At 35.7% G+C, this 27,431-nt stretch overlaps 2 protein-coding genes across 3 annotated transcripts; one reads left to right on the forward strand and one right to left on the reverse strand.

Annotated features, from left to right (window-relative positions):
- RANBP3_1 (Ran-binding protein 3) lies at window positions 1-27,431 on the forward strand. 2 transcript variants are annotated; one of them, XM_051211436.1, is made up of 5 exons: window positions 1-10,177; window positions 11,737-11,801; window positions 11,914-12,199; window positions 25,023-25,668; window positions 26,941-27,431. In XM_051211436.1, the coding sequence occupies exons 1-2, from the start codon at window positions 8,252-8,254 to the stop codon at window positions 11,743-11,745; spliced, it is 1,935 nt and encodes a 644-aa protein (XP_051071499.1). In that variant the 5' UTR covers window positions 1-8,251; the 3' UTR covers window positions 11,746-11,801; window positions 11,914-12,199; window positions 25,023-25,668; window positions 26,941-27,431. The 2 variants fall into 2 exon arrangements, with proteins under 2 accessions (XP_051071499.1, XP_012800692.1); XM_012945238.3 differs by lacking the exons at window positions 11,737-11,801; window positions 25,023-25,668; window positions 26,941-27,431 and adding an exon at window positions 13,098-15,825 and having other exon boundaries at window positions 1-51; window positions 8,232-10,177.
- MS3_00003601 (uncharacterized protein) lies at window positions 19,118-19,712 on the reverse strand (the record flags this gene model as incomplete). The annotated part of the gene is made up of 1 exon (XM_012945237.2): window positions 19,118-19,712. Exon 1 carries the CDS (start codon window positions 19,535-19,537, stop codon window positions 19,118-19,120), a length of 420 nt encoding a protein of 139 aa, XP_012800691.2. The 5' UTR covers window positions 19,538-19,712.

The following is a 27,431-nucleotide window of genomic DNA, read 5'->3' on the forward strand; positions in this document are numbered from 1 at the left end:
GTCAAGGTCACTTGGCACGGCTAATGAATATAAGTTTACCCACTTTTTGACGTAAGCTTATCAGCCTACTACTGGTCTGTTCCGTATAAACATGTTTATTGTCATACTACCTAATATGCCTGTGACCTGTGATAATTAAAAGACTTTATAGCTCAATAATATAAATGGCAAAATAACAGTTTATCAACGTAACTGAAAGAAGTGGAGTATTGAAGCTTCAGTGTAGCACTTAAGAATTGTATTCCTTGTCCACAACTTCAGTCTGTCGAATCTTTAAATGCTTCTGGTCGTCCTAAAGGCTTATCGGAATTTTTCCAAATCCATGGACCAAGTCAAGATGTATTTTAGATGGACCACTGTCACTCCCTTACTCCTTAGTCATAGTTTAGTTTCCGTGTAACTTACAGTAACAGTCTCATGATGTCGGTGTCATGTGTTTGATAACTACTCGGTCCCTTGTACTGTGGTTCGTATGGCTGGCTAAATTACTTTTTATTCACACAATTTAGTAGTCAAGTACAAGTCTGTTTCTTTGACTTTGGGCTACCTATTTTGTGTAAGGTAACCACCCTTTTAGGCTGCTAGTACTAATGCAAACGATTTGTGGTTCGAACGCCAGACGTAAAGCTAGCAGTCGTGTGGTTTAGTTACTAGGCCACCGCTCAGTCTTCCGTAATAAGGATAGTAGGCTGGTGAACCTGTATTAATCCTGACACATTGCTTTCCAGTGAAGGCCCAGCTTCTCCTTGAAAGTATTCACTGATGGGGCTGATACCAATTGTTCGGGCAAGGCGTTCCAATGATTGACTACTCGATGAGAAAAACGAGACCCCACTTCAAGTTTATTAGGTCGTGGTTTATGAGCCTTCTTGCTATGACCTCGGAGATTATTAGTGCTGGAGGGAGCAAAAAGATAAGACATATTAACACCCAAATCATAATTAAAGATACGAAATGCCAGTATAAGGTCACCTCGTGTCCTACGATACGACAAGGGGAAAAGATTTAGGCGTTTTAAGCACTCATCGTAAGGGAGTCTAGAAAGACCCTTCACTAATTTCGTTCCTACAAGCTGGACACGCTCAAGGGAGTTAGTATCCTTTGTCAGACATGGGCTAGCTGCTTGGATACAGTACTCTAAATGTGGTCTAACATATATGGGATATAAAATTCGAAACGTTTCCTCGTCAAAAGATTTGAACGCTTGGCGAAGTGACCATAACGCACGAAAACCTTTGACAGCGGCTGCTTTGCAATGCGTAGTTGTTTTTAAATCATGACTTAATACTACTCCTAAGTCTTTATGCTCTTGAACGCATGGAAGAGGTTTACCCTCAATAGTGTAACAGTAACTATTACCGTGACCGATGTGCATTAGCACACTCTTCCTAGCATTGATTTCTAAGCCCCACTCTCGAGCCCATCTAACTAAATCGTCTGAGTTAGCTTGAAGATTCAGATGATCAGCCGCACTTTTTATTCTCCAGATTTTTACATCATCCGCAAACAATAATGTCGACGACCTAAGTAACAGCGGTAACTCATTAACGTAGAGAAGGAAGAACAGAGGGTCTAAGATGGTGCCTTGGGGTACACCACTTTTGACCGGCTTCCAATCGGATAGTGTTCCGTTGACCCTCACTCTCTGTCTGCGGTCACATAAGAAATTTCCTATCCACTCATGTACAGTACCTATTATTCCGAAGCTCGTGAGCTTCTGCATAAGGCCTACGTGTGAAACCTTGTCAAATGCTTTGCTAAAATCTATGAATATCACATCGACAGACAGACCGTTATCTAGGGCTGCTGTCCAATCCTCCCTCGCAATAAGCAGGTTAGTCAAGCATGAACGCTTGTTACGAAATCCGTGTTGCTCAGGAGCTAACATTGTGTAAATCTATGTGGCTTAGCAACCTAACCCGAATTATCTTTTCAAGTAACTTAACGACTATGCTAGTTAGACTGACAGGCCGGTAGTTAGATACTATCTGTCGCTGACCGTCCTTAAATATAGGGCTGACTATAGCGTCCTTCCAATCTCTGGGGAGTTGAGCGAGTGAAAGGGACATGTTGAAGAGTGTCGCGAGCGGTTTTGAAATAATGTCCGCAAGAGATGGCAGCAACCGTGGATGTAACCCGTCAGGGCCCGGTATCTTACCAGGTTTGAGGTTAGTTATCAACGGAAGGACAGTTTCCTCAGTCACCTGTACAGATCCAATGGTTGGTATCTCGGTGTGAGTGGGACAAGTATTTGTTACAATAAACGTAGAGAAGACTTCGCTAAAATAGTCTGAAAAAGTCTCAGCTTTTGCTCGATCTGATTCAGCTAGTAATTCTGAATTTTCGTGTAACAGTAACGGGGGAATACCATCACCACGTTTCATTCGCCGTTTAACATACGAAAACAATCGTTTCGGACAAGTACGGCTGTCATATACTAACTGTCGTTCGTAAGTGGTACGGGATTTGGCTATGGTTTTCTTACAGATATTACGGAATTTTTGGTACTTATGCTTAAATGGTGCATGACCTGTCAACAATAATAAGTCCCAGAAATGTTTCCTACGCTTTAACAGCTTCCGGGTTTCCTTATTAATCCATGGAGGGCAATGTGATAGCTTACGTGCTGACCATGGGATAAACGACGACATTACAGACTCGAATGTAGCCTTAAACTTATTCCATTCATCTTCGATCAATCCATCCGCATCGACCGACCAATCAATCAAGATAGCACAGTTTCTGATTTCCGGAATATTGACTCGCCAGATATTGGGACGGGGTGGAGCAGATACGAATTGTATACCATGTGTCCTAAACTTAAAGTGGATTACAACGTGATCACTGTTCACTAGTGGGGGAAGGTGCTGAATATCAAAGACATCCTCACAGTGGTGGGTGAGGGCGAGGTCCAGCAGTGACGGATCATGATTGAAATCAATGTGTGTCGGTTTTGTGATACATTGTACAAGTGCACACTGAATAACGGTAGATAAAAGGTCGCTATCGAAACCACTACCCGGAGCTGTAAGCTCTATCCAGTTGATATGCGGTGCGTTGAAGTCCCCAATGATGAGACAACATTCTGCCATACTCCAAGAACAGATGTGTCTTAGAATAAAGTCGTCAGCAAGACAAAACGGACTACGGTATATTCCCCCTATAGTCACTAACCCATTTCTAGATTTAATCTTACAACATGCAACCTCACATGTGCCACTGATATGAGCCTCCGATATGGTTGATTGTATACGAAAGTGATCCCTAACGTATAATATTATATCTCCCCCTTTGTGACTTGAAACTCTATCACTTCTAATACAGATATAGCCTGCAATGAAAGAAGAGCAGTCTATATCTACTGTGAACCAAGTTTCTGTAACAACAATTATACCGGGACATAATTCTTCCACCATCAGACTTAGCTCGGACGTTTTATTTCTAAGACTACGAGCGTTCGTGTAGCACACACTTAAGGTGTTCTGGCAATCAATCGTTCTACCCATACAGGCCTCGGAAGCATTGGCTTCCAAGACCTGATTACCCGAAAACCCTTAATGGTCAGGTTATTTTCGCCATTTAATTTGCGAGTCCTCAACTCCGTAAGCGCATTCTTCCACTTGATTCGATCCTCAAGCGGCCAATCTGGTCGAATACGGATATTTGAGTCACGAGTTTTTGGTGCGCTTTTCAATAATATGTCTCTTTCTTCAAAACTCCCGAGAACCAGCTTCAGGATTCTTCTTGGTTGGGTCTCGCCTCCAACCCATTTACCAAGTCGTATTACTTTTGTAATATGTACCCCTGAAACCTCTTCAGGTAGTACATTCCTTACCACAGACTCCACTGACTGCAGGTCATGTGCATGTCTTCTAGCAGGGTCTTTGTCTTTCGACTCCTCTAGATTCCAAGTAATTAAACTAGGGAGGGGTTAAGCTTCTTTTGAAACTGTGTTCACAGCTTTCGATTGTGACGTTCGATCCTGTATTTTAACTACTGGTATTTTACGATTAGTTTTTATTTTAACAGAGTCCTGGGAGTCAAGCGAATGACTCACAACAATGTCAGACGAAGCTTTACTATGGGACTTTAGCGGATTGGTCTGAGAGTCCACCAAGGACTAACCAAGTAAACAGTCATTAGTTTTAGCTATCTTTCCTACTCTTCTGCGTTTTCGCGTCATCCATTTTCCATCAGTCGAAACGTCTATATTAGAACAACTCGGGACAGTAATTGTTTTATCTGGGTCACCGGTTGCTGCTGTAGCAATATGGCCACCAACGTCTAACGAGGTGTCACTCACTGATCGTTTCGGGGGAGAACGTTTAACTGCGGGTTGCACAGGTAGATATCTGGCTTGCGCCGTGATAGCACTTACGACACTAACGCAATCTTCGCCATCAGTACCAATGTTATCAGTACAGCCCTCATCAACCTTCTTATTAGCCAACACCAGGAGACTAATTGCTTCCTGGATAAGCAATGTTTTGCTCGAGCAACAAAAACTACAAAGCCAATGAGAGTTGGGCTTTGAGCACCTTTTATATGCAGTGGGGCTTAGTCGGGTGCACATCTTATGGAACCACTTATTACACTCATCACATTGCACCCCTTCCTCCATGGGCAATAAGCAATATGGTTGTCCACATTTATGAACAGATCTAGCCATCTTGAAAATCAACTAGAACGGTGACAAAAATAGGATTCTTAAACCTTGACTAAATAAATCAAGTAAAAGTCGACGACGTATGCTTCTATGCAATAAATACACAAAAGCAAAATCGAAACTCAATGCAATATCACTTTAACTGGGATATATGCAATTAAAGTGTAAACAGTAGTTCTGATGCGTAATTTACGATCAAAACAGTTAATTAACTCAACGAGAAACAATAAGTAGTGATCAATAATCATTATCGTCAAAACAAAGTAGGGAGTATGTTGTTGACAAAGGCTTATTTGGGTGGATTTTGTGAAGGATTTTTGATGTCAAGCATTATCGTATATTTCATGCAGAAAACCAGCTATGTAAGGCACTCGATTATCAACAATTTAGGACAACGCACTCCTGTTTCTTAATATGGGTAGTATCTTTGGCTCTCACATAACAAACATTTCCATTAGTCCGAAATACAAGCTTGTATTTGACAAATCAGTTTCAGTTTAAGAACAGATGTCTGAGTGTAGCGTTAGTGAGATTGTTAGTTTCAGTCCTAGCAATGGGGGTCTCAGTTTATACAACTCGTTTGAACGTGTTGACAAATAGGGTTACAGTCGCCTGTTAGGATAGGGAATTTCACGCTATAATTATTTGAGAAAGTTGTTACTCAGCTGACAAGTCGTGAACTTTTTGGAGTCTCCTGCTTGGCGGCTTAGTTGCTCTTTGTTGTGGTTCTATACTAGAAAATTGTTCGTCCGTATGAGGTTTGTGTCGTACTTGTTTTAAAGACAGCACTCACCAATGAGTTTTTTAAGTCATTTGATAAACTACCCTGGGCTAGATATAAAACACATACTTTAAGGATTTACTATTAAGTGCTCGAGTTCTTCCAGAACCCTAATGGGGATTTCGCCGGGTCCCATATATTTTCTTACATTGAATTTACTTAATGGACTAATGGCCAACCCTTTTAAGGGTCACAATATCTAGAGTATGGGTGACAGGGTTTATTCGGGCTCAAGAGAAGTGTGTCTACTGTATATACATTGCTAAAGTAGTCTGAAAATAACTGGCCTTTACCGTGGTCATCTTCCACTGGCGTTTCCATACTACCACCTATATACATTTGCGGGACGCTGCACCATGTATTTTTTCTTCGATTTGTATACGAGTATAAGCGTTATGGGTATTCTATTGAATCCTTAACGAATATTTTTCATACTGTCAGACTTGCATAGGGCAAAGGCACAAACATTTATGGCTTTCTGATATTATTACCTGGTCTCATCAGTGTCTAGCAACCTAAATCTCTCAAACTTTCCACCAGGAATGAAACTGACGACCTCTGGTCTTACGTGGGAGTATTTAACTTCTAGGCCGTTTAGTTAAAATCCCAATTTAATTTACTAATATTTAAAATTTCTAGTTGTAACTTCGCCTCACTGAAGCCCTGTCGATAACAATAGCTGTCTCCACTTTATTGGGATATTCATAGAAATAGCAGTTAAGTTGCATAGTTACCAGTCTCTCAGTTTACGCTCAGGTATACCAGTTAGATGTTTCTAAGGGATCGCTATACCTACCATCCCAATACTTTAATTGATGCTTTTAGTTGTCTCTGGCAGCCATAAATTTGTACAGCAATGTTTCAGTGATATTCATTTGATCAACATACTATTCTGTTTCATTTGATTCTCAGACATTTAGATTCTCAAGTATGTTGGCTGACCAAAAGTAGTTAGAGCTTTCCGTGACCTTCTCTTTAGATCGTGGCCTACACTATCTTGATGGATTGTGCCTATTAGTAGTAATACCAAAGACCGCAGCCATTGTAACAACCGTTTAGCCAGACTGCTGTCTTAAATTTCCGAGATAGGCGATAGACATCTTTTCAAACTTATTACAATATAAATTAAAATTCGGAAGTTGGTGAGACTTCCTAAAAGAGTGAAACAGTAATCCACTCTCAACCCAGCAAACTAAAAGATGTGTAAAAGATTTTGAAGAACATGTTAACTGGTTTTTAACTGCTACCAAGCAACTTCAGTGGAATGTCAACACAAGTCCTCTGAGTAGTAATAAAGTTGAGAATCTGTAATTTATCTAAAGTGGGATAAAGCAGCAGGTTCAGATGTAATAGTCTAGGAAATGATAGAGCTCTAGTCTTAGCATTTGGAGTAGTTGCGTATACCAAATATTTGCTCCTCACAGGCATACCTACCGACTCCTAGTCACAGTTCTATTTCTCAACCTTAAGGCAGCATTCGGTTCTGTTGGCCGAAATATTTTATGGGAGTTCCCGACAATTAAAAGCAGCCTTGTGCAGACTTTGTATTTGAATACTACTATTTGAATTGGAGCTTATGACAAACAGTCATTAGAAGTGCTAACATTCAGTGGCGTTCGTAAAGATTTCCCATATTTCTTATTTTCATTTGACTGTCATAGACATCTTTTGGGAGAAAACACTTTCCTCATTTAATCTACCAGGAATCGATTTACCAGGAGATTCTGTTTTGAACTTAAACTAAACATGATATAGCTCTGTTTCCTGAAAATATCGGCAAGATCTATAGTTTTCTGGTAGCCTTGGATAAGAGTGCAAAGATGTCTGGGATGCGTTTCTCTCCATCTAAACGCACAATATCACTTCAAGATAGATTCGCACTGACACCTAAACCAATGATAGGGAGTGAAGTAGTTGAGTGAGTCGACCGGCCCACTTATTTTAGGAATCTCTTCAGTCTTGATAGGCCTTTGTTTGACGAAATCTCGGCATAAATTCAGAAAGCATAATCGGTTTTTGCTAATTTGTGTTGTCTGTGGGTTAAGTCAGTCAGTCAGCTACAACGTAGGACCAGCCACATATATGTTTGTGGGGTAAGCGAGATGTCCGCTTGCCAACTAAAGGACGGGTTTACTCTGTAACAGTTTGCTTCGTTGTACCTAATGGCTGGAACGTGTCCTTTTAAAACAGGATGTTCGTAGGTCACTGGTATTCGCTCATAGGTGTTTTGAAGCAATGCTCCTTTACGTTGGGACCATTAAGCTAGCAGTTCTGAGGTTAGATGCATAGTACTAAGTTAATATAACAAACCAAATGAGGAAGTAGTGGATCTTTATCTACTAAGATGGTTGGGATATGTATTATGTATCCCCATCCACCAACTATTTTATCTCGTACTTTTTCAACTTCTTAGTATATGTGATTTATTTTGATACATCAAAGGTTAAACAGGCTGAAGACGTTTAGCGTTTACTTTTGTCACAATGAATACTTTTTAATGGCTAGAAATTAAAAATGTATCATGCAGATGCTTAATCCCTTGGTTGCCGGAATAGTGACTTAAAATTCGGTAAGGTTTAAAAATAGGATAATTTCAACCAGTGTTCTTAGGTCATATACGACAGGGTTTAGTTAGCTTAAAAACTGACAGGTTTGTAGTCTTCTATATGAAATTCCCAAATGATATTGTCCTGTCAAATGTGTCAGATAATTTTCCCTCATGGCTGCTTATTTTAAACTTCCCGCAAATTTGAGTATATTCATTTAGCGTTTCTTTTTTTGTAGAGAAATTGAATTTGTTCATTATGGAAAGTAACGCTGATCTGGAAGAAGTTCAAATTAACGTCAATGGAACGAACCGTCCTCACGCTAAATCGGTAGAACATAATTTTTCTAGTTCAATACCGAATCATTCTGTTTCTTGCACAGAAGCTCCCGCTGTGTCACTTGAAACATCAAATGAATCGTCTAAGTCACCTACCATTCTGTCAAGTTCTACTGTAACTAAGAAAGAAATTCCTCCCGATTACGTTTTTGGGTCAAATATTTCGTCACGCGTTGTGAATGCTGATGTGTCAAAAGGTGCCTCGGTTAATTTATGGACATCAACATCTACAAGTCATGATTCCGCCTCGTGTGTTTTTACCACACTGGCTAAAGCAGTTACTGCTTCTCAAGCAAACTTTAAGGATTCGAAAAATCTGGAAGATTCCGCAAAGGAAGTAGCTGAGGACAAGCGGAAGGAAACATTAACGTTAGCAGAAGTCGACCTAGTTACTGGTGAAGAAGGGGAAATTCCAATCATTCGACAACACTGCCGAGCTCATATTTTCGATGCTAATAAGCAGAAGTGGAATAATATTGGGGCTGTTCATTTCCATTTAAATGATATTCCCAACGACAGTGCGCAAGGGAATACCAATGCTTTCTGCAGGTCCCGGATAGTAGTGCGTTTAGTGTCTACACGCAGATTGTTGATTAATACTCTTATTTGGTCTCAAATGCCTGCCGCTATAGTTGACTCACGAACTTTGAGGATAGGTGCAATTAATGAGGAAGGACATATCAAAAATTATCTTTTTGGATTTCCACCGGATGAGTCGGCTTCCAAAATATTTGAAATGATAAGTTTTAGAAAGTCAAACGCTACTACTCTCCCGTATGAAATTTGTCATGACATAGCACCTGTTTCAAACAAAGATAAGGTGACTGGTTGTAAGCGTCAGTTAGAAATTCAAGCCAAAGCAGATGTAGATTGCTCACTCCATGTACCCCCGAAAATAGCCAATACTAATGTCCTTTCATCTACACCAAGTGTGGTTGTATTTCCAAAGACTAACATATTTAGACCATCGGTATTCACTCCAGTTTGTAAAGATTCGTCCAATAATTCATCGACCCCAAATCACTCTTGTCATGTGGGAGAACTACAGTTTCGGAATTCACCGTTGGATAACGTTGTTAAACGTCTCTGTGAAAGCAGTCCATCTGGTAGTTCTGAACCTTCTACACTTCCATGTAATAACAAAGTAACTGAACCCCCGAAATTGTCATCGGGTGTAAATTCTCAGAATATGCCTATCAGTTCGGTTTCAAGTAATCAATGTGCCGATTTCATATTCGGCCATAACGTTTCGGAACGCGTCACAAATGCTTCTTTATCTACAGTCGTTAACCGTGATATCTCTGGCAAGGATCTTCCAGTCGAGTCTTCAGAGTCAAACGACCACAGTTTATCTCCAGAAAAAGAAGAGAGTATAGATGCTTCTGAGACTGGTGAGGATTGTACTGTTCTTCCTAGTAAGCGAACATTAGAAGAATCTGCCGCTGCAGTAACTTCCGAGATGCTCGAAAAGTCGACCTATCTCTTAGCTAATCTTCCAGAATCTCCTATTCTCACTGGGGAAGAAGGAGAATACCTTACTCTGAAGGCTTACTGTCATTTTTATTGTTTTGATCGTCACAAACATGAGTGGGCCGGTCGTGGACAGGCTTACATTCACTTGAATGATGTTGCAATGAAATCTTCATCGTTACCTAGTCAAGCCTCCCCTTTTCCGTCTGGGCCGCCTGCACGGTCTCGTTTAGTAATCCGCACGTGCCAAACTTTGAAACTTTTAGCCAATGTTCCTATCTGGTCCGGTCTGAACGTTGCTATGGCTGATGAACGCTCTATTCGTCTGACTACAGTCTGTCATCCGTCAGAAACTTTGAATGATTCTCAAAATAAGGTGAGCTAGTGCCTTGCTCAATTTCATCTTCTAATTACATATACTAATATCCCTATCAGTTACCAGTGATTAAACCGATTTGATAAGCATTTCTTAATATCTACCTCCAATAATTCTATTCATGTACACTGTCTTTGGATAAGTTGTAATACATTCTTTCCTAATCTTGTATATCAGTGACAATACACCGAATAAATTGACCCTCAGCGTGTTGACTATTTGACTTAATCTAGTTTCTGTGCCATCTGTCATTTAACAGAAGTTATGTTTGTGATAAACATCGCTAGTCGTATATTGTCTTTTATTTCTTTTCCTAAAAAGCGACGATCATCTCCAACCACTGAGTAAAACCTGAATTCCTGGCGTTGCTCCACTGCCTTGTGGATTGAACCTGTGGGTCAAAGGCTCGAGGAGTGGCCCCCCTAAGAAAATCACCCGCTTCGGTTCGGGCGCCCGGGCAGTAGTCCAGCATTCACACAAATCAAATAACAAAGTGTCGCGCATATATATTTAGTGCCTCATTGTATCAATGTTTATGTATTAAATAAACAGATAGAGCCCCTGATTTCAATAATAGGAAATTTTTGAAAGCAACTACATTTCAGTGATAACTTACGGACAGTTGCCATTCCAGTTGTTGGGGATCGCAATTCACTATATATCATCTTATATTAAAGCATATTCTTATTCAATTATCTGTAAATCATACTCATAATGTTTCAATTTCAAAGATAGGATTGTATAGTGGTAACAATATGGTTGTTCTGGGTTAAACTGGTACATGGTACTAAGATTGAATCCGTTGTTCGTGAAGTTTTTTTTAAAAGAAGTTTCAACTTATTAACTGATACATTAGTCTAGTTGAATCTCTTCACTTAAGAAAATGTATGCCTTTGATTAATAGCTTCTGATTTGTCATTGATGTTTTCCTAATAAATAATATAGTTGCAACTTCATTTGAAAGGAATCAGAATTGAATATGCATATCATACAATGTGTCCCACAAAACAGGACTCAGATACTGGTATGACAGTACTAACGATACACAGTTTCCTAGATCCCTACGACTACGATTGGTTTAAACTTCGTGATTAGACTGTCAAGTGTCCAAAGGACTGTATAAATATTACTAGCAGCAACACAACCTTCATGATTAAACGATGTTTTTTCAAATTGTTGTAATGTTAAGAATACTTAATGATAATTGTCAGCAGAAAGCGTGTTCCTTAAGCTTTACTGATGACATTTTATACTATTGCTAATACAAAGTGAACTCAATCCAACCGTACATTGAAGAAATTGCATATTGGTTAAATGTTGTTTGGTAATTATGAATCGTTTAATAGAATTGTAACTGTGTATATTTTTATATACTAATAGTAATTTCACTTGTGTGGAGGTTGTAGGTTATTAGTTTGATTGTTAGAATCATTCACTAGGTTTGAAGGACACTTCAGACAGCCAAGTAGTTATATTCAATAGGTGTAGCTTATATTGTATTACTACATGAACTTACACTGTATAACAATCATAATATCTTTGTTTATCTTATCGATCAGCTTCTATAAACAGGACATAATTACAATGTGGATATGTCCTAGACCGTTGGACCACTATCATAACTGTAAGTTGTAAGGAACCGCTGTTATGGAAAACATTTTTTTTGTGTAATCGTACTAACGTATTACATCTATTCACGTAGTTGACCATGTTTGCTTTTCCTTTTGTCTGCATAGCCTTCATGTTCTATAGATTCAGTTGTTACAAAACCAGAATTTTGTGCTTATCTACTTGTTATGCATTCACATAAAGAAGCTGACCGTCTTTTTCAAGCTCTTAATTCGCGTATAAACACTTTTACTAGTCGTTTAAACGCTAAACCTACATATCTTCACGAAACAAATAGTGCATCCAACAGTCCTGGTGATTTTTCTTCTATTCATTCCCGTACACATGGTCATCTTGAGGAAGGTGATGACTCTCCTAGTATTAGTAAAGTTGATGAGGAAAACCTACGACCATGTAAGTTTTTCCGTGTATGATTTTTGAGGATTGAATTTGTAAACAGTGGTTCACAAGTACATATATGTTGAGAAATCTTTGTTATCAGTTAAAGGGTGTGTGCACCTTATACTTCATGAAACTAGCTATGTTAGACATTTTTCTTTCCTCCGTTAGTTCTGGACTATCGCTTGATAAAAATTGTTAACAATTGTGTGCAAGAACATAGATCTATACTTCACTAAATGACGATTATATGTCGTCTACGTTCGCCTCTGGTCAAAGTTAACTATTTTCAACACAGATGTCCACACAATCATGGATAATCAACCATTACACGCCTACTCTAAGAGTGAACAGTCGAACAATCTTATTGGTATCCATACATTTGACAGGTGTCCAAGTTACATCCGTACCTGGAGTTATCCAGTAACCTATATGTAACAGCCAACGCATAATTCCTTATTACATTTAGTTTTTGTTTGGCTCCTATTACTTTGTGATGATATTACTTTTTCAAATGAGTAGAATCCCTGCAATTCGAATGACCAAGAAAATAGATTCCTTTTCTCCATAGGTTATGGCATAAGCAAATGATCATAATTACTATAGCCATTATGGGACAAGTGACTGTGTTTTGCAAATTATTGACATGAATCCTTTAATAACAACTACTCGTTGACAAAAATGTAGTTATTGTAACTCACTATCTTAGCGTTTAGAACGATGAGTAGTGAATTTGAATCCCAGTGGGAATACCTATCCGCATTGAACGTAACACGCCATAAATGACAACATTTAGGTATATACTCAATATTCCAATATTAGCTAAACAGTTCAGTTCAATAAATCGCCAATAAAAATACCAGAAATTCAACAGTCATTATCATCTATTACTATTTACTCTCACCTATTATAGACATGAAATTAGAAATTGACGAACCTCCGACAGATGCGAACTCTCAATCTATGGGTTTCACACCACCTGACAATTTGAATTGATCTGTCAAGAGAAAATTACAAGATTTTTGATCACATCCTAATGTATCTTAATAACCTTTCTTCAAGTAATCCCGTTGTGAAAAAAGTGCTATAATCTATAAAATATTACATATATCGTTCATATGTATACGTACATTTATGAAGTTTCCTCCTATTATATACACATACATGTCTATTTATTATGTTGATACCATACAATCTTGAATATCAAGGTTTTGTTTGTTATTTCAACTTATTCGTCTAATACACTCGTTAACTCTGTGTTTTAATATTAGAAACTAGTAAACAAATAACCAATCAAGTATTTATTTCTGTTCGTTTTTACATTTTCTGAATTAATTTATTCACTCACTATATTGTTGAATGTTTCAAAGATCTTTTTTAAAAATAATTGTAGCTACAACATGAACACAGATATATTTGTAAGAACAAAGGGTAAAAACACAGCAATTTAGCATTTTTCTTGTTTTGTTTTACTTTATGCCTATTTGCTTATTATTCCACAATAGAGAGTTGAAATATTCATTGGTAGAGAATATTGAATACTTGATTGTTCATGCTTTAGACTGATTGCCTGAATCCATTCAACTTCTAGTTTTGTTACTCGTATTATGTCATAATAGCTCCATTTCTCATATCATACTTTGTTTCCAAGCCGATTTTATATTTTTCTCATGAAACAAAATTTACGAACTTCTGTTTGTATTTTGTGCAATTGTAATCGATCAGATGTTCAAAGAAGTAGCAGTAGCTTAGAGTACTAGTAGTTTTTCTTTAGCTAAATGTTAGGAAATAACCCATTTGCTTATAATTATATATACTCGGATACTCTTCCATATCGCTAAATACCAGCGTTTTTGATAGACAAATAAAATATTTAGCTCTTACTATACAACATTTATTCATTAGAATAGTAGTAAATAATTAGGGTTTCCTTTACTTCCTAACAACACTGAACTTAGTCAATAAACAAAGTTCTCTCCAAAGCACCGTCTTTAATATTTTAAACTAACTGGTTAATACCACTGAGGTTGATAAGTTTGGAGTGATCAAGCATATGGGTTTAAGAAATAAGGCAGTTTTCTCATGAATTTATGTGTATAATATGTAGTTTCTGACGTGCAATGACTTGGTTGTTAAGGTAATTGACTTTCTATCTTTATCTAACAGATGCCGAACCAGACTTATCCATTTCTGTTTCAGCATCTGATTAGTATCACGAGTTCTTCCATATATGAGGCATGGCTCAAATCCGGGTACATGAAACTGTCCTTGGTATGTCCTGATAAAACTAGGATCTAGACTGGATGAATCGTATGAAGTCGGGCGTTAGATAATTGACCTACAGGTGATAAATAGGTAATCTATGTGTGATGGTAATTGACTATCTAGATTACAGTATATTACTTTATCACGATAATTCGTCCATCAATTGAACGATTTATTATTTTATATTCGTTGTGCTCAAATTGCCCATATGTTAGTTGAATTGATATGTTTTTTACGACCTCTACCGCATCACGATTAGTTATCTGATTGAAAAAAGTTCGTACAAGCTTACCGATCATTAGTGACAGTTTGTCAAACAACCGCGATAACGAATTTCATGTATTCACAAGCTCCAAATCGAAAAGAAATCATTTCCGTAATTCTAAGAAATTTATAGCTGGGTAGTACAACCATTGTCGAAATACATTTGAATATACTTGGTTCAAACTTCAAGATACTTCAGGAATTCCCCATATTTTCTACATGATGCTTGATATCTCAGGAATAAAATGGTTCCTTCTAGAAATTTGATGTACAACTTCGCAGCTGACATTTTAAGGAATCTATCTCATTTCTAATCACCCGAGTCAATAAAAGTCTTGAAAATATTTTAAAACCAATGTCCTGTGTTACACTATGCGTTAAAGCATATATCATACCAATCGTTTGGATACTTATTAACAGTGGATTGCATGCTGTTGGTTTAAAAGGCTCCATCAGTGGGATCCGACAGATAATGTGCTAACTGGGGACTTAAATACATAGGTCAGTTGTCTAAGCACAGAGTCGTTTGGGTAACAAATAGAGGTTCGTTATCCGCAAGCTGAATCATGGGTAAGGCCTAGGATTTCGTGCAGATTACTACCCTTTTCTGATCACCACCAACTTCCGACATAATCATTACTTGTCTCCTACATATCATCCTCCCTCTGCTGTACAAGCCTGCACTAAAATTGATTACATTCCTATTTGCTGTTAGTGGCTTGGTTGTATTCAGGACTGGCGTTTCTTTTCGAGTATCTATCAGGGTTCTGATGATGCTTTGGTATCGGCCAAATTTATTTTATATTTTGGTGGCAAAGAAATTTACTTTTCTAAAAGAACTGACAAAAGTAAACTGACTACACCATCCGCTACATTCAAATATAAGTCCGAGCAAGGTTGATAGCCAACTGGAAAGTGCAGATGAACGCTGAATTTATGTCTCCATAAAAGTGAGGATTAAGACCACCCACAACTTCACTAAGCGTCCCACTTATGCCAACTGGATCTCTGATGGCTCCCTCAACTCCATGAGCTTTGGTGGTTTACTTCAGCAAATCGTGAGTTTGTTTCTATAAATAACTCATAGGACTCCCCAAAACTTTCGTAATGACTGTGAAACCTGTTAGTCGAAGGATTCTATCTAGTTGGAAGCAGCATTTACGCCTCTCCTGCTGCTGGGAGTTACTTCAATTTATTCAAGACATTGGTATCAAGAGCCTTAGCGTCATTGAAACATAACGCTGGTTCGTAACCTCGAACTCGCACAGTGCATTTTTATAGTCCTACGGATTTTTTTGAAATAAAATTTTCTGAGCTGGATGGTTTACTCGTTAGGTTTTAATCGTCTTTCCCAGACATTTCAGAGAGAAGTGAGCCATGAGAATTTTTCCATAAATGGCTAGCAATTTGTTCTATCAATCTTAAAGTTGAGTAAATGGTTGTTGACGTTTGTTCGGACATCTATTTTGATTGTCCTCCTCTTCGCCCTTATGCTTTTTTAATGATTTTTCAAATTGTTTGGTAAATTGAGTTTATTTCACCAAGCTTATTGATTACTGACTGATCTAGGTGCTGAGCTTCTGTAGATAATTCGGTTTTCTCTGTCCAATATTTTGAAGTTTTTCCAGTAGAATATATGTCCACAGTTACCAATGTATATTGATATTGGCGCTTTAACGTCTGTAATGTTTTTACGGATAGTATCCGGCTTACATTCTTTAGTTATTCTGTCTCTTTGCACGAAATCAGTTGAAGAGATGTTACTGCTTATGATTGACACTTATTACTACTGACCTCAATAATCAGGTCGAACATTCTGATATCCTTCAGTGTATTTTCACTCTTTTGTATAAAGTTTTCGTACAATTGATTTTGTGAGTTGTTGCTATTTTAGTTAACAATTTCTGTGTCGTTTGGTTTTCAGTACGCTTTAGTCCCTAGTTTCGCAGTATTGATTCTAGTGTTCAGCACATTCAAGTATAATAGTTTGTTACTTAATTCTTTTTTCAATATGAACTTTGTGTTATCGAAGGCGTTGTCGACATTCTTCCACTATCTCACAATCACATAGGCGTAACACGGAGTGAAAGTGAGTAAATATTCTAACTTCTGAAATGTTCAGTATGCAGGTAACCTTTTGTCAGACAAATAGCCGAATTGTTCGCAGATTTGATATGTAGGGATTGCTTAATTATCTGGGAATCATGTGACTGTCGTTCGCAATTTTTAGATGAGGCGAAATCAGTTATGCGAAAATTGTATGGGTTGATCTGCTACATATTGCCTTTAAACTATTGAATATCTAACACTCCATGAGTTCGAAACTTGTGACAAACAAATTCACTAAAAAAGACGGGTTCTATTCCATTTTATCGATTCACTAATCTTATCCTCATTCTCCAACAAATCCTAGGACATTACCATGCATACTAGATGCTAACAACCGTCGTGTTCTCTGATTTTAGCACCCTATCCTATTTGTTGGGAACGATTGTGCCCTTAGACTCCCTATCGAAAAAGAGTTGATTTAGTAAGTTTGTTAATATCTTGAAGGCTGTTAGCGGGACCGTGTTCTAATTTTGGGACTTGCCGAGTGAATTGGTGTCCAAGAGTACTAAGCAATAGGAACAGCTGGATTGCAATAAGAGAAATATAACAAAGGCTGTTGGGGATTATTGCTGTAATCACAGGATGCAGCTTTCACCCTCAAAATACAAGTATGTTTGCAGAAACATGTCCCAACTTTCGTTCTTTGTAATAAGCCTTTGGAAATAGTCAAAAATTGTCACTAGGTAGTTGTATGAGTACTGGTAATAGCTTGTTAGATATGATCGATCTAAGTATGATAAAAGCCAGAGTAGTTGATGGCAGTCTCGGCCATCGGGATGTTATCCTGACTATTAAATGCCATGTTTACCAAGGATCTCTAAGAAGTTTTCAGTTCTGCACTTTTAAAACCTAAACTTTCCAAGCTGTGGATGCTCGAGGACTGTATTCGGTCGTCGTTGTCTCCGACGTATTGGTCACATCCTACCGTAACCTGATGTTGGCAGTACTAATGGACAGGTGCGTCTTGGTGCTCAGCGAATAATTCAACCAATATGATCATCTTGCAGCACCAACTACAGTGGCTTGTTCATGCTTTACAAGTGTCATCTTATCTTTTCACGACATCAATTCTTTTGTGCGTATTTCAAGTTACTCTTTTTGCCAGAATTTATATTCTGTGAATAAGCATGCAAAGGAGATAAAATAGCTCACTGTGTCATTTTTACAATACAGTTAGATACTCCTAGACGTTAGAGCATGTGTTTTACTGAGGATTTTGATAGATGTAACTGTACATGTGAAACTTATCCCAACTGGCAATAGTTTGGAAGTAATCATGGTTCTAAATTTATCCATTACACAATTTTATAATTAATTTCAAAACGGTTGTGAGCTAGAGTATGTTTGAGTGAGATAATTTTTCGGAACACGTTTATAAATTAATCTACTATTTGATCACTTTTTCCTCGAGTTTGTGTATACTCATTAGTATCCTATTCACTATCTACTTTGTGACCATCAACCATTTACAATCGATTTTCTAACCACTCTAACTTTCGTTGATGAAAAACGAGTAGTCACAAGATCTCAGATCAACCTCACTATTTAACCTATTCAAAGTGGGGGATAAACAAAAACATCTTGTATCTGATATAATTTAATTCTTAGTTCAAAAATTTATGCTAGATTTACGATTTTTTATTACTTAATTTAGGCTCCATAACAATTACGAACACATTAAGGTCGGTATTTATAAACATAGTGACTTATGTAAACAAATGATTCTGATATGTAATTAGGATAACCTTATTTTCTAACATTTATATTCATCCAGATAACTGAAGTGGTTTAGAATAGGAGCATGATTAAATTATGCACTGAATCCTTGTATTCTCAACTGTCAGTATAGACCATTTTCTTACAGAAAATGCTTGTGTTTGAAATATCAACGAAAATATCTCTTAAATGCCGTTACGCAATCAATCTGTTAAAACGCACTACATACTTAGGGTATTCAAATTAACACGAATAAGGAATAGCCTGATTAGCAAACTATATGCTATGACATGCAGATCATTATTTCCGTTATTCATGAATATTCTATCGCCAAATGCGAATCACATTAAAATAACGGTCCTTATTGCTCATATTCATAGTTAAGGAAACCGCAATATACTCATGATTTAGAATGAAAGATGAGTATATATATATATGACTACAAATGTTTAAAAGCTTACAGTAAGTGCTGCTTATCATCCTGGATGTCTCTATTGCTTAGACAAGTAATGCACTCAAAAGAAACAATGATTTCTATAGAATTCTGTTCACAAGATATTTCAACATGATTACAACACATTAATAGTATACGGAGATTTTCTCTAATGAATCTAAGCGGCGATATTTGTCTTCACTATCATCATCAGACGGACTTTTTAGTGTATCCGCTCCATCCATTTCTTCCATTTCACCCACATTATACGGTACTCTCTGTTGACCTTGTTGTACTATATCTTCATTCATTGGTTTGAAAGAACTGGCCACAACCGAACTAGAATAATCTGGCGCTGTATATAAGTATTGTAAGTTGTTTGTCTTATATTTATTTCTCATATTGTCCATTTGAGAATTGGGTGTTATCTCATCCCAATATCCATCCAGGTTGTTGTTGCTATCATAATCTTGGAAGTTGTTTACATACTTGTTGTCTGTCCGGTAAGGTAGCATATCGATTCCAGGAATAATTATCATAAGATTCAATAACCACCACAATAACATATTTTGGTTTCTAATATGGTGATCTGAAAGTAGCTATTAGATTTTGTTAATAAATACAATACTGAATAACAGTTTTGTGAATATTACTCAAAGTGACACATCTTATTATTATATTATCTATAATTCATTAAACTACTGTGATTTCTGCTCATATGTATAAGTTTAATGAAATATTAGAATGGAAAGTTAAATAAATCATAATGACTAGTAATTTACGAAACGTTTAAATCGATTTTTGTATACTTTATAAGTTGTAGGAATAATATCACTTAAATTACGATCAGACAAATCGGGTGATTTTTTTTTCGGAAAATATATTCGATCGCTTATCAGTTAAGTAAAATACAATATAACATCAACATACGAAATGTTTCAACTATCGAAAATTGATCGTTTTATTAAAGTAATTAATTGAAACTAGCGAACGAAATAAGATTTTGTTTTATTTCATCTGTGTCTTATTAGAAAAATCTACTTATATCCTAATGTTTTAAAACTCATTGAAACCTCAACATAATATATGTCATTATAAAGTATATATATTCAAATCAATAGAAAGTTTCCTTTGAAAAGTAATCACACCTAGTCACATCGATCAAAAGTCAAGTTTAAATAAGAATATAGAGGTTTTATTAATTCATATTAAAATGAGATTGGTGGACGAAACGTTTGGCACATCAATTAATTATCTGAATATTGTAGCGGTAAATAAACAGCTCATCAGGTATTTAATATTAGTACAAACATCGTTAGTTCTAATGAAAATTATTAACTGTAAGCACACGGTTAAAAATCTACGCTGTTTTGTGGGATACCATCTTTCATCATCTCGATACCCAATGAAGCATCCTTATTTCCGTCTATCTCTGTGTGCGAATAATTAGTCTTTCTTTCCAACTAGTATCACCCTTACCAACTATCTTTTAAGTTCATATACATCTTCCTAGCACTACGTTTTGACGAGTTTGATATCAGTACTTTCGGATTTTGCTGCATAAAGAATCTTCAATTTATAAATATATATTTACAGATGTAAACTTTGGTTAGATTTGAATCAATTCGCATTCACATCAGACAGATCCTACCTCAACCTGGGAATCTTCCGAATAAATGCGTTCTAGGAAAGTATGAAAAAGTATATATAGTCCTGGTTGAGTTCAAGGTTTTCACTGGTCCCAGCTTATGGTTGACCCCACTAGTCTATCCAGAAGTCTTGTTATTTTTTACAAATCTACCCTGAATGTTTCCTTGAGGTTTTTAATCATCCTTGTAGCCATCAATTTTTTTCAGTTTTAATCTCAAGCTTTCAATTTATCTACTGTAAGTGGCTGTTTTAAGTATACCAAAGGCTGACATTGCATTCTCTCAGCTATACTTTTGTTAATTTATGCTCATCTATTAGTTTTTATGTCATTACTAAATAAAGTGTTTACTGAATGTTTTGTGATAATCTGAGACGCTATGTTGATAGGAAGTCTGCTATCCATGTTTCGGTCTCCGGGACAATTCCTCACGTAATTGTTAACAGTGACGGCATCATTTCACTTATCTGAAGATTTCCAAGCTGATAGATAGTGAAGTCACCTTAATAACTTGCATCGTCAGGGCGTCTTATAGATTGCAAGGGTCTGGTTCCAGTTTTATTTTGAACCTGCTCTGTTGGATTATCTGATATCCAAATGATTACTAAAATTAACATTCAACAGGTCCGTAAATAGAAGCTGAAATATTTTATGATTATTCAGGTAAGCCGAACTGGCGGAATGATAAATTTGTATGAACCAAAATATCTACAATATACGTTAAGTACATTAAGCCATTACGATATATAATAGTAAGTGGTTTTGTTAGCTTGTTTAAGAAAAGCTGTGAACAACCAGACTAGAAAACTTAACCCACGGATTTACGGACTTTCTTATCTGAGGTTTTCGCATCAATAATAAATGATTGAAAATTCCCACTCTTTCAGCCCACAAAATAAACTTGAAGTATCATGTTAATGGTAAATTTATTTAAATTATAACTATTCTATTGATGTTTTTACTTATCATTTGAATAAGTAGTCTACATGGTCACAAATGTGCAATGATGAACACTGGCTTTTCCCTTGGAGAGTGCTTATTGGTGGAATTTGTGACACGTATTTCGTCTTTTTTGAGGCTTGTTATTTGACTGCGTCTGCATTCCATTTTTAATAATGACACAGACTGAAATTTAGTATGGATCGTTTTAAGCTTTAGAGTGCCATTTACTCGACTATTAAGTTGTGATAAGAGCTAACAAATTCGACAATTATTTTCTACTTGTAACTACAGAAAATGTCTCGATATCAAATAAAGAACTCTATGTACTAATAATGGCTGGTTAAAATCTCTATTGAGTATCAACAAAGCAAAAATCTAAACTTTTAAAACTCCTTAATTCACATACAATGTGATCGAGTGATCATGTGAATAACTCACGTATGATGTACTGGTTATTGGGCTCGAGTTTCAGTGTCAACATCATCATAGGATAAATTCAAGATAAATGCAATTCTGAACTTCATTGCTAGTGACTGTTCAAAACATAAGCAGTATTTATTGCTTAACATATGATTTAACAGAATTTTATTACCTAGTTTTTTTTTAATTACCTTTTTTACAAATTTCATGAATGTTAACTTTCAGACTTCATGCACACTTGAGCATAATACTCGTCAATATAAATCATTTAAAATGTGCAGACAGGCTACTACTTAGATTTACTGGTTTCATTCTAGTTCCTAACAATCATTTATTATGGTTAACTATCTTAAGAATCAAAACTGATTAAATGGCTTTTAGTGTATTATGTTAAAAACCATGCAGTCACTGTAATTTTAACAACCTGACAAATGAAAATGAAAACTTTTTTCATTTAGATATTTACGTATCCCTAATATATAAACTTTATATGGTATCAAATAAGGTTTAAATTATTTCTTCTGGTTGGTGCTTTTCCGACAAGGTTCTTTTTTATGAGACTGGGTTGCTAACCCCATTCCCAACCTTCGTCCATTATCCGATCTTGAGATGGACCCTAGAATGGATCCAGTTAATTCCAAATATACTTATATATTAAAGGCTTACTATTCAACTATATGGAAGAAATGGTAATGATGAATTTGTTGCGTTCAGTCTTTCCTGTTTCAAACTTTTACTATTGACCCTTCACTGATCATATTCTTTTCACAAAATGAAATTAGTCCTGACAATCTAAGAAAGATAAAAAGACCCATTTTCTACAACACTGAAAAGCTTGACATTTTAATTCATCTTTTAAATCATACTGTTTTGTTGGTAAAGAAATTAAAGATAAAAATCAATGCAACCAGAAAACCAAGTTTAGCTTTATGAGGCATTTCCCAAACAATAACCAATTTGACTCGACTAGTTAAAACAAAAGTAGATAGTACCGAATTTAGATTCATTTTTCAATAAGTCCAATTTAAATACCTAGATATTTAGTTATGGCTTAATGGAACATTTAATCAAAGTAGATACATTTCAACTGAAATTCTAAATAACATTCACGGAAATAATAAAATCAGGAAATATTTTATAAAGAGAAATTTTTACAACGAATATCTTCTCCTATAAATTAAACAATAAAACAGTATCGTTAAAGTATTTCTATTGCAATATCTATAGCACCCATTCATGGTATTGAAATACGTCAACATATATTAATCCAAAACATTGATCTTTAATCCAGTGGGTCGTATCATAAACTCATTACTTTTCTGTTTTTTACTCATTCCCAGAATTGAAAATTAATGCTCTTTATGGAACAGTCTACAAACACACACATAGAATATACATGATTCATCGGATACACTATGTCAAAGTGATAGTAATTAGTTGTTCATAAAATTCATCTGTTTTAGATATTTATTACTGCTTAAATAGTGTTGTCAGTAAAAGTATCACTCATTTGTAAAAACGACCTCACTAGATTATTCATACTCTTATTGTATGATACTTCTCTTCATCTTTAGTTGTCAGTCAGTTTTTTGAATGACAACACAATGTTTATATTAGAGTAGAACATTATCAACTACTTCACTCGTTATCATTAATTTAAGTGTCAACTCAAACCAGTCATGAAGCAACATATCGAATTTAGAGGGAACAAATTACAAACCACACGTGTTTACACTGTTGCTCAAGACGATTGGAAGACTGCATTTTCTCAGAGTTTCTATCAAAACAAGACTGTGTTACTTAAGTATTCTAAGTTAGCATACAATGGTGTTAATGTCTAACTTCAATCAAGCCACGAAATTGCATCACCGTCCACCATTGTCTCAAGTGAGTTACTATCTCACAACAGACCCGATTGAACTTCACTGGTTAGGGCTTCTGACTAGAACTCCAGGAAATAACTCTTTGAGACAGTCACTAGTGAGCATATGATGATTATTATCAGACAGGGGTTTTTATTATTAAATTACTACAATCTCCACAAACGCTATCCCCTCTGATTAAAATGATATGAAATTATCACACTCAGGATTACATTTGATCTTTTATTACTATTTTTTGAGTTCATCGTTAACCATAGAACACATCTAGTGTAATAATAACTAACAGTATTTTGATGACATTATAACATTTTTAAATAAGTGGGTCATTAAACAGCTCAATGGGATAATAAGTCGGAGGTATTTCCTCCCAAATTTTTAATCCAATTAATATTCGAACGAGATAACTTCTGTGTATGTTATAATTTTCGAGTAACGGTGAAATCAATCATTCGTATTTCGTTCTTTACTAATGTTATACGTAGCAACGATAAATGATAGACTTCTTAAAGTCAATATTAACAAATATCCTGACCGAATTAAGAAATAGAACAAATGTTTAGCATTGTTTTTCTTACTGGCACACTAGTCATAAAGTTAGTTTTGCTTAAGAGCTCATTTACAAGCACAAGTTTCCGTCAAATACCCTTTACTTTAGCTTAAATTTATTCATGGTAAGTTATAAATAGGTGTTCATTATTTAAAATTAAATTTAAAGATTATCTTCATAACACTAAAGCAATGTTATCATTACGTCTAGAAAGGGTACATAGTTCAATATAGTTCTTGTCACTAGAAGTCATCTAACTTAATTTTCTCCCTCTTCCAATTCATTTCTACTGTCTTCTTTTCATTACGAGTTTCCGCTTGTCTATGTCTCTATAAATTTCACCATTTTCTTCTCTGCTTAAGATTTACGTCTTCTATCAGGTCATTTGACTAAAATAATTTTTTTTATCACAAACAATAAATCCATACGTTTAATGAAAAATTCTGATGAAAATTACTTTATTTCCTAGCATCAACATTTTCAACAATTATCTTAAAAGTTTATGTTAATTGATGGTCTGCATTTCTTCTTTCTGTTTTTTACAAACGTATTAAAATCGCTGGACGAAATCGAATGCTAATATCTTATTTTGCTTTATTCCATTCTAACAGTAACAATGATATTTATGGATTCAATACAAATTTATCAAAGTTAATCAGTGAAAAAAATAGAACAATAAATCACTTGTATTATCTTTGGCGTATCGGCTTTTCTATATCTGGAGGTGTCATCGCTATTAATGTGCGGGTTGACTTTGTTGTGTTCACAGTCCTACTGCCTGTACTTGAAAATCAGGAACCACTCCAACTCGTTGATCCTACTGCTTATACTTTGAAACGAGAATCACTGCAATTCCCACAATGTAAAGCAATAAAGCGTATGACTGGTCCATTGGCGTCCCTACACATGTCAAAAAATCACATCGTCATTTGAACAAAACGCAATCATTTCTTTACTAATTTTTGCACACACTTTATAATAACACATCTATGAGGAAATATATGGGGTTACTGTAGAAATCCACACACTGAATATAGTTTACCAGAAGTGATATTGGTAATATAATTGCCACACTGAACAAAGCTAATACCTGTCATACTAAACGAAGTTTATTCTGAATTGATACAAAAAATATCAACATTAAAATCGTCACGTTGAACGAAGTTCACACCTGCCATCCTGGCTGAAATTCATAATAAATCAATACAAAAAATATTTACATAAATAATGTCACATCTTTATACCGTCATATCATTGGTAATTCTCAGGTATTTTCTTACTGTTTTACATTAATTCAGCGCCTAACTACTGTGAAATTATTCATTCAAATTTAGACGAAAGTTTCTACTTCACTTTATATTATACTAAGTTACAGATTACTAACTTATTATGTTGTTTATTAGTAAATTAGGAATATCATAGCACATTTTACTAGGAATTTATCAATTTTTCATTTTGTGTATCTTCGTTATACTGATAAACATAAAAAAGATCGGATAGATGATCTATCTTTAAATTTCTATGGTAAATTGTAGTGATAATTCAAAAAATTAGTTTATGAGTGGATTTGGTTGTAGTTTCTTTCCTAAGATTTCATCTGCATTGCATACTGTAAGCAATTATAAACATGTCGTTTATATATGTAGTGCCAGTAAAATGTCATGGCATTTGCCAAATCATCAGCCAGTCAGGTCACTGAGTATCGAACAGCTTACCGACCCTCGCCAAGGTTAAAGGCAACCGATGCACGTCTATTAATTACACACTATGGACCGGGCCATATAGCGGTGGTCGTACTCTGTTCTTTGTGCTTACTCTTCCTAATATATTCCTGCAATGACGTCGTTTGTGTTGTACGATCACCATAGTAGCCATAGTACCTGAATACGAAGAAAGGGTAATCAACGTTAGGTACTAACCGTGAGATGTGACTTCGACGTTAGCTGGTTGGTCACGTCACTCCCGTCTAACTTTGGTAGGCCTCATTCAATACAGACCATCTACCTTGATGATCAACATATATGTTGTTGAGTTTTTTGTACAAGTACATATTTATAATGTAGGATTTATTTTGCCTACAGACTTCTTTTATAAGCACATCCACAAAATCGTTGTGTTTGGATCAGGGTGTGATTACAGTTGGTCTTTAATACTTTATGTTTCTAAGACGTAAATTAATATAATTAGTATGAGAATAAGTAGCTGATATAGTTGGCCAAAAGTAAAGTAAAACATATATACATAGAAATATAATAGCGCATGAAGTCAATAAACGCTTATTAGGAACAGTAATATAATAAAATTAAAAATTTTATTGATTAATAAGTAAATAGAGTCCATACTAGTTTCAGATTGAGTCAAATTAATGACCGTTTTAATTTGGATAAAATTAGTCACTTTAATGATAGAAACAAATAACATGAATAATTTATTGTGATTGTTGACTGTCCTTGTATTTTCATCATTGCTTTGGCTACTTAGCAGATATTAATTAGCTTTACTAAAACTTTTCAATAACTCTTTGTATAGTTTTAATTACCTAGAGTTCAACACTATTGAACGTCTCGTAACTGGCAGTCGTTTCCAGAACCTTAAACAATGATCGCGTTGGAAGTAATTATTTGTGTACTTGCGAACCTTTAACGATGAACGAAGTGAACACATGTAATATCATCATGGTATTGATCTTGCAAACTCTAATATCCATCAGATTCTAAGTGACCCAGACAATTTAGTGTTGAAAATTGAAGTGAAAATGCAATCAATAGGTACAGGATTTATGTTTATACTCAATACATAAATCACCTGTGCACACAGCGTTATCCAGTACTTTTTATCGTGTTCGATTGAATTACATTTCTGTAATCGATCACGGTATTTTTGGACAAAAATAAATAACCTCACAAGCACAATCTTACGTTGGTCGAATAGTGTTTGTGCTACATTGGTGATGCTTTAGACCAATTAACTTGAGTACCTGAATAACGATTGGACAGAAACAAATTTTGACAAGGAAAATC

This window comes from Schistosoma haematobium, chromosome ZW (assembly GCF_000699445.3).
Source record: "Schistosoma haematobium chromosome ZW, whole genome shotgun sequence".
In the NCBI taxonomy this organism is placed as follows: domain Eukaryota; kingdom Metazoa; phylum Platyhelminthes; class Trematoda; order Strigeidida; family Schistosomatidae; genus Schistosoma; species Schistosoma haematobium.

Bases quoted from the DNA above. Each gene is read 5' to 3' on its own strand.
- RANBP3_1 (XM_012945238.3), top strand. From the start codon at position 8,252: ATGGAAAGTAACGCTGATCTGGAAGAAGTTCAAATTAACGTCAATGGA. The intron at 10,178-11,913 runs GTGAGCTAGTGC...TTGTCTGCATAG, and splicing joins TGAATGATTCTCAAAATAAG to CCTTCATGTTCTATAGATTC. The intron at 12,200-13,097 runs GTAAGTTTTTCC...CACCTATTATAG, and splicing joins TGAGGAAAACCTACGACCAT to ACATGAAATTAGAAATTGAC.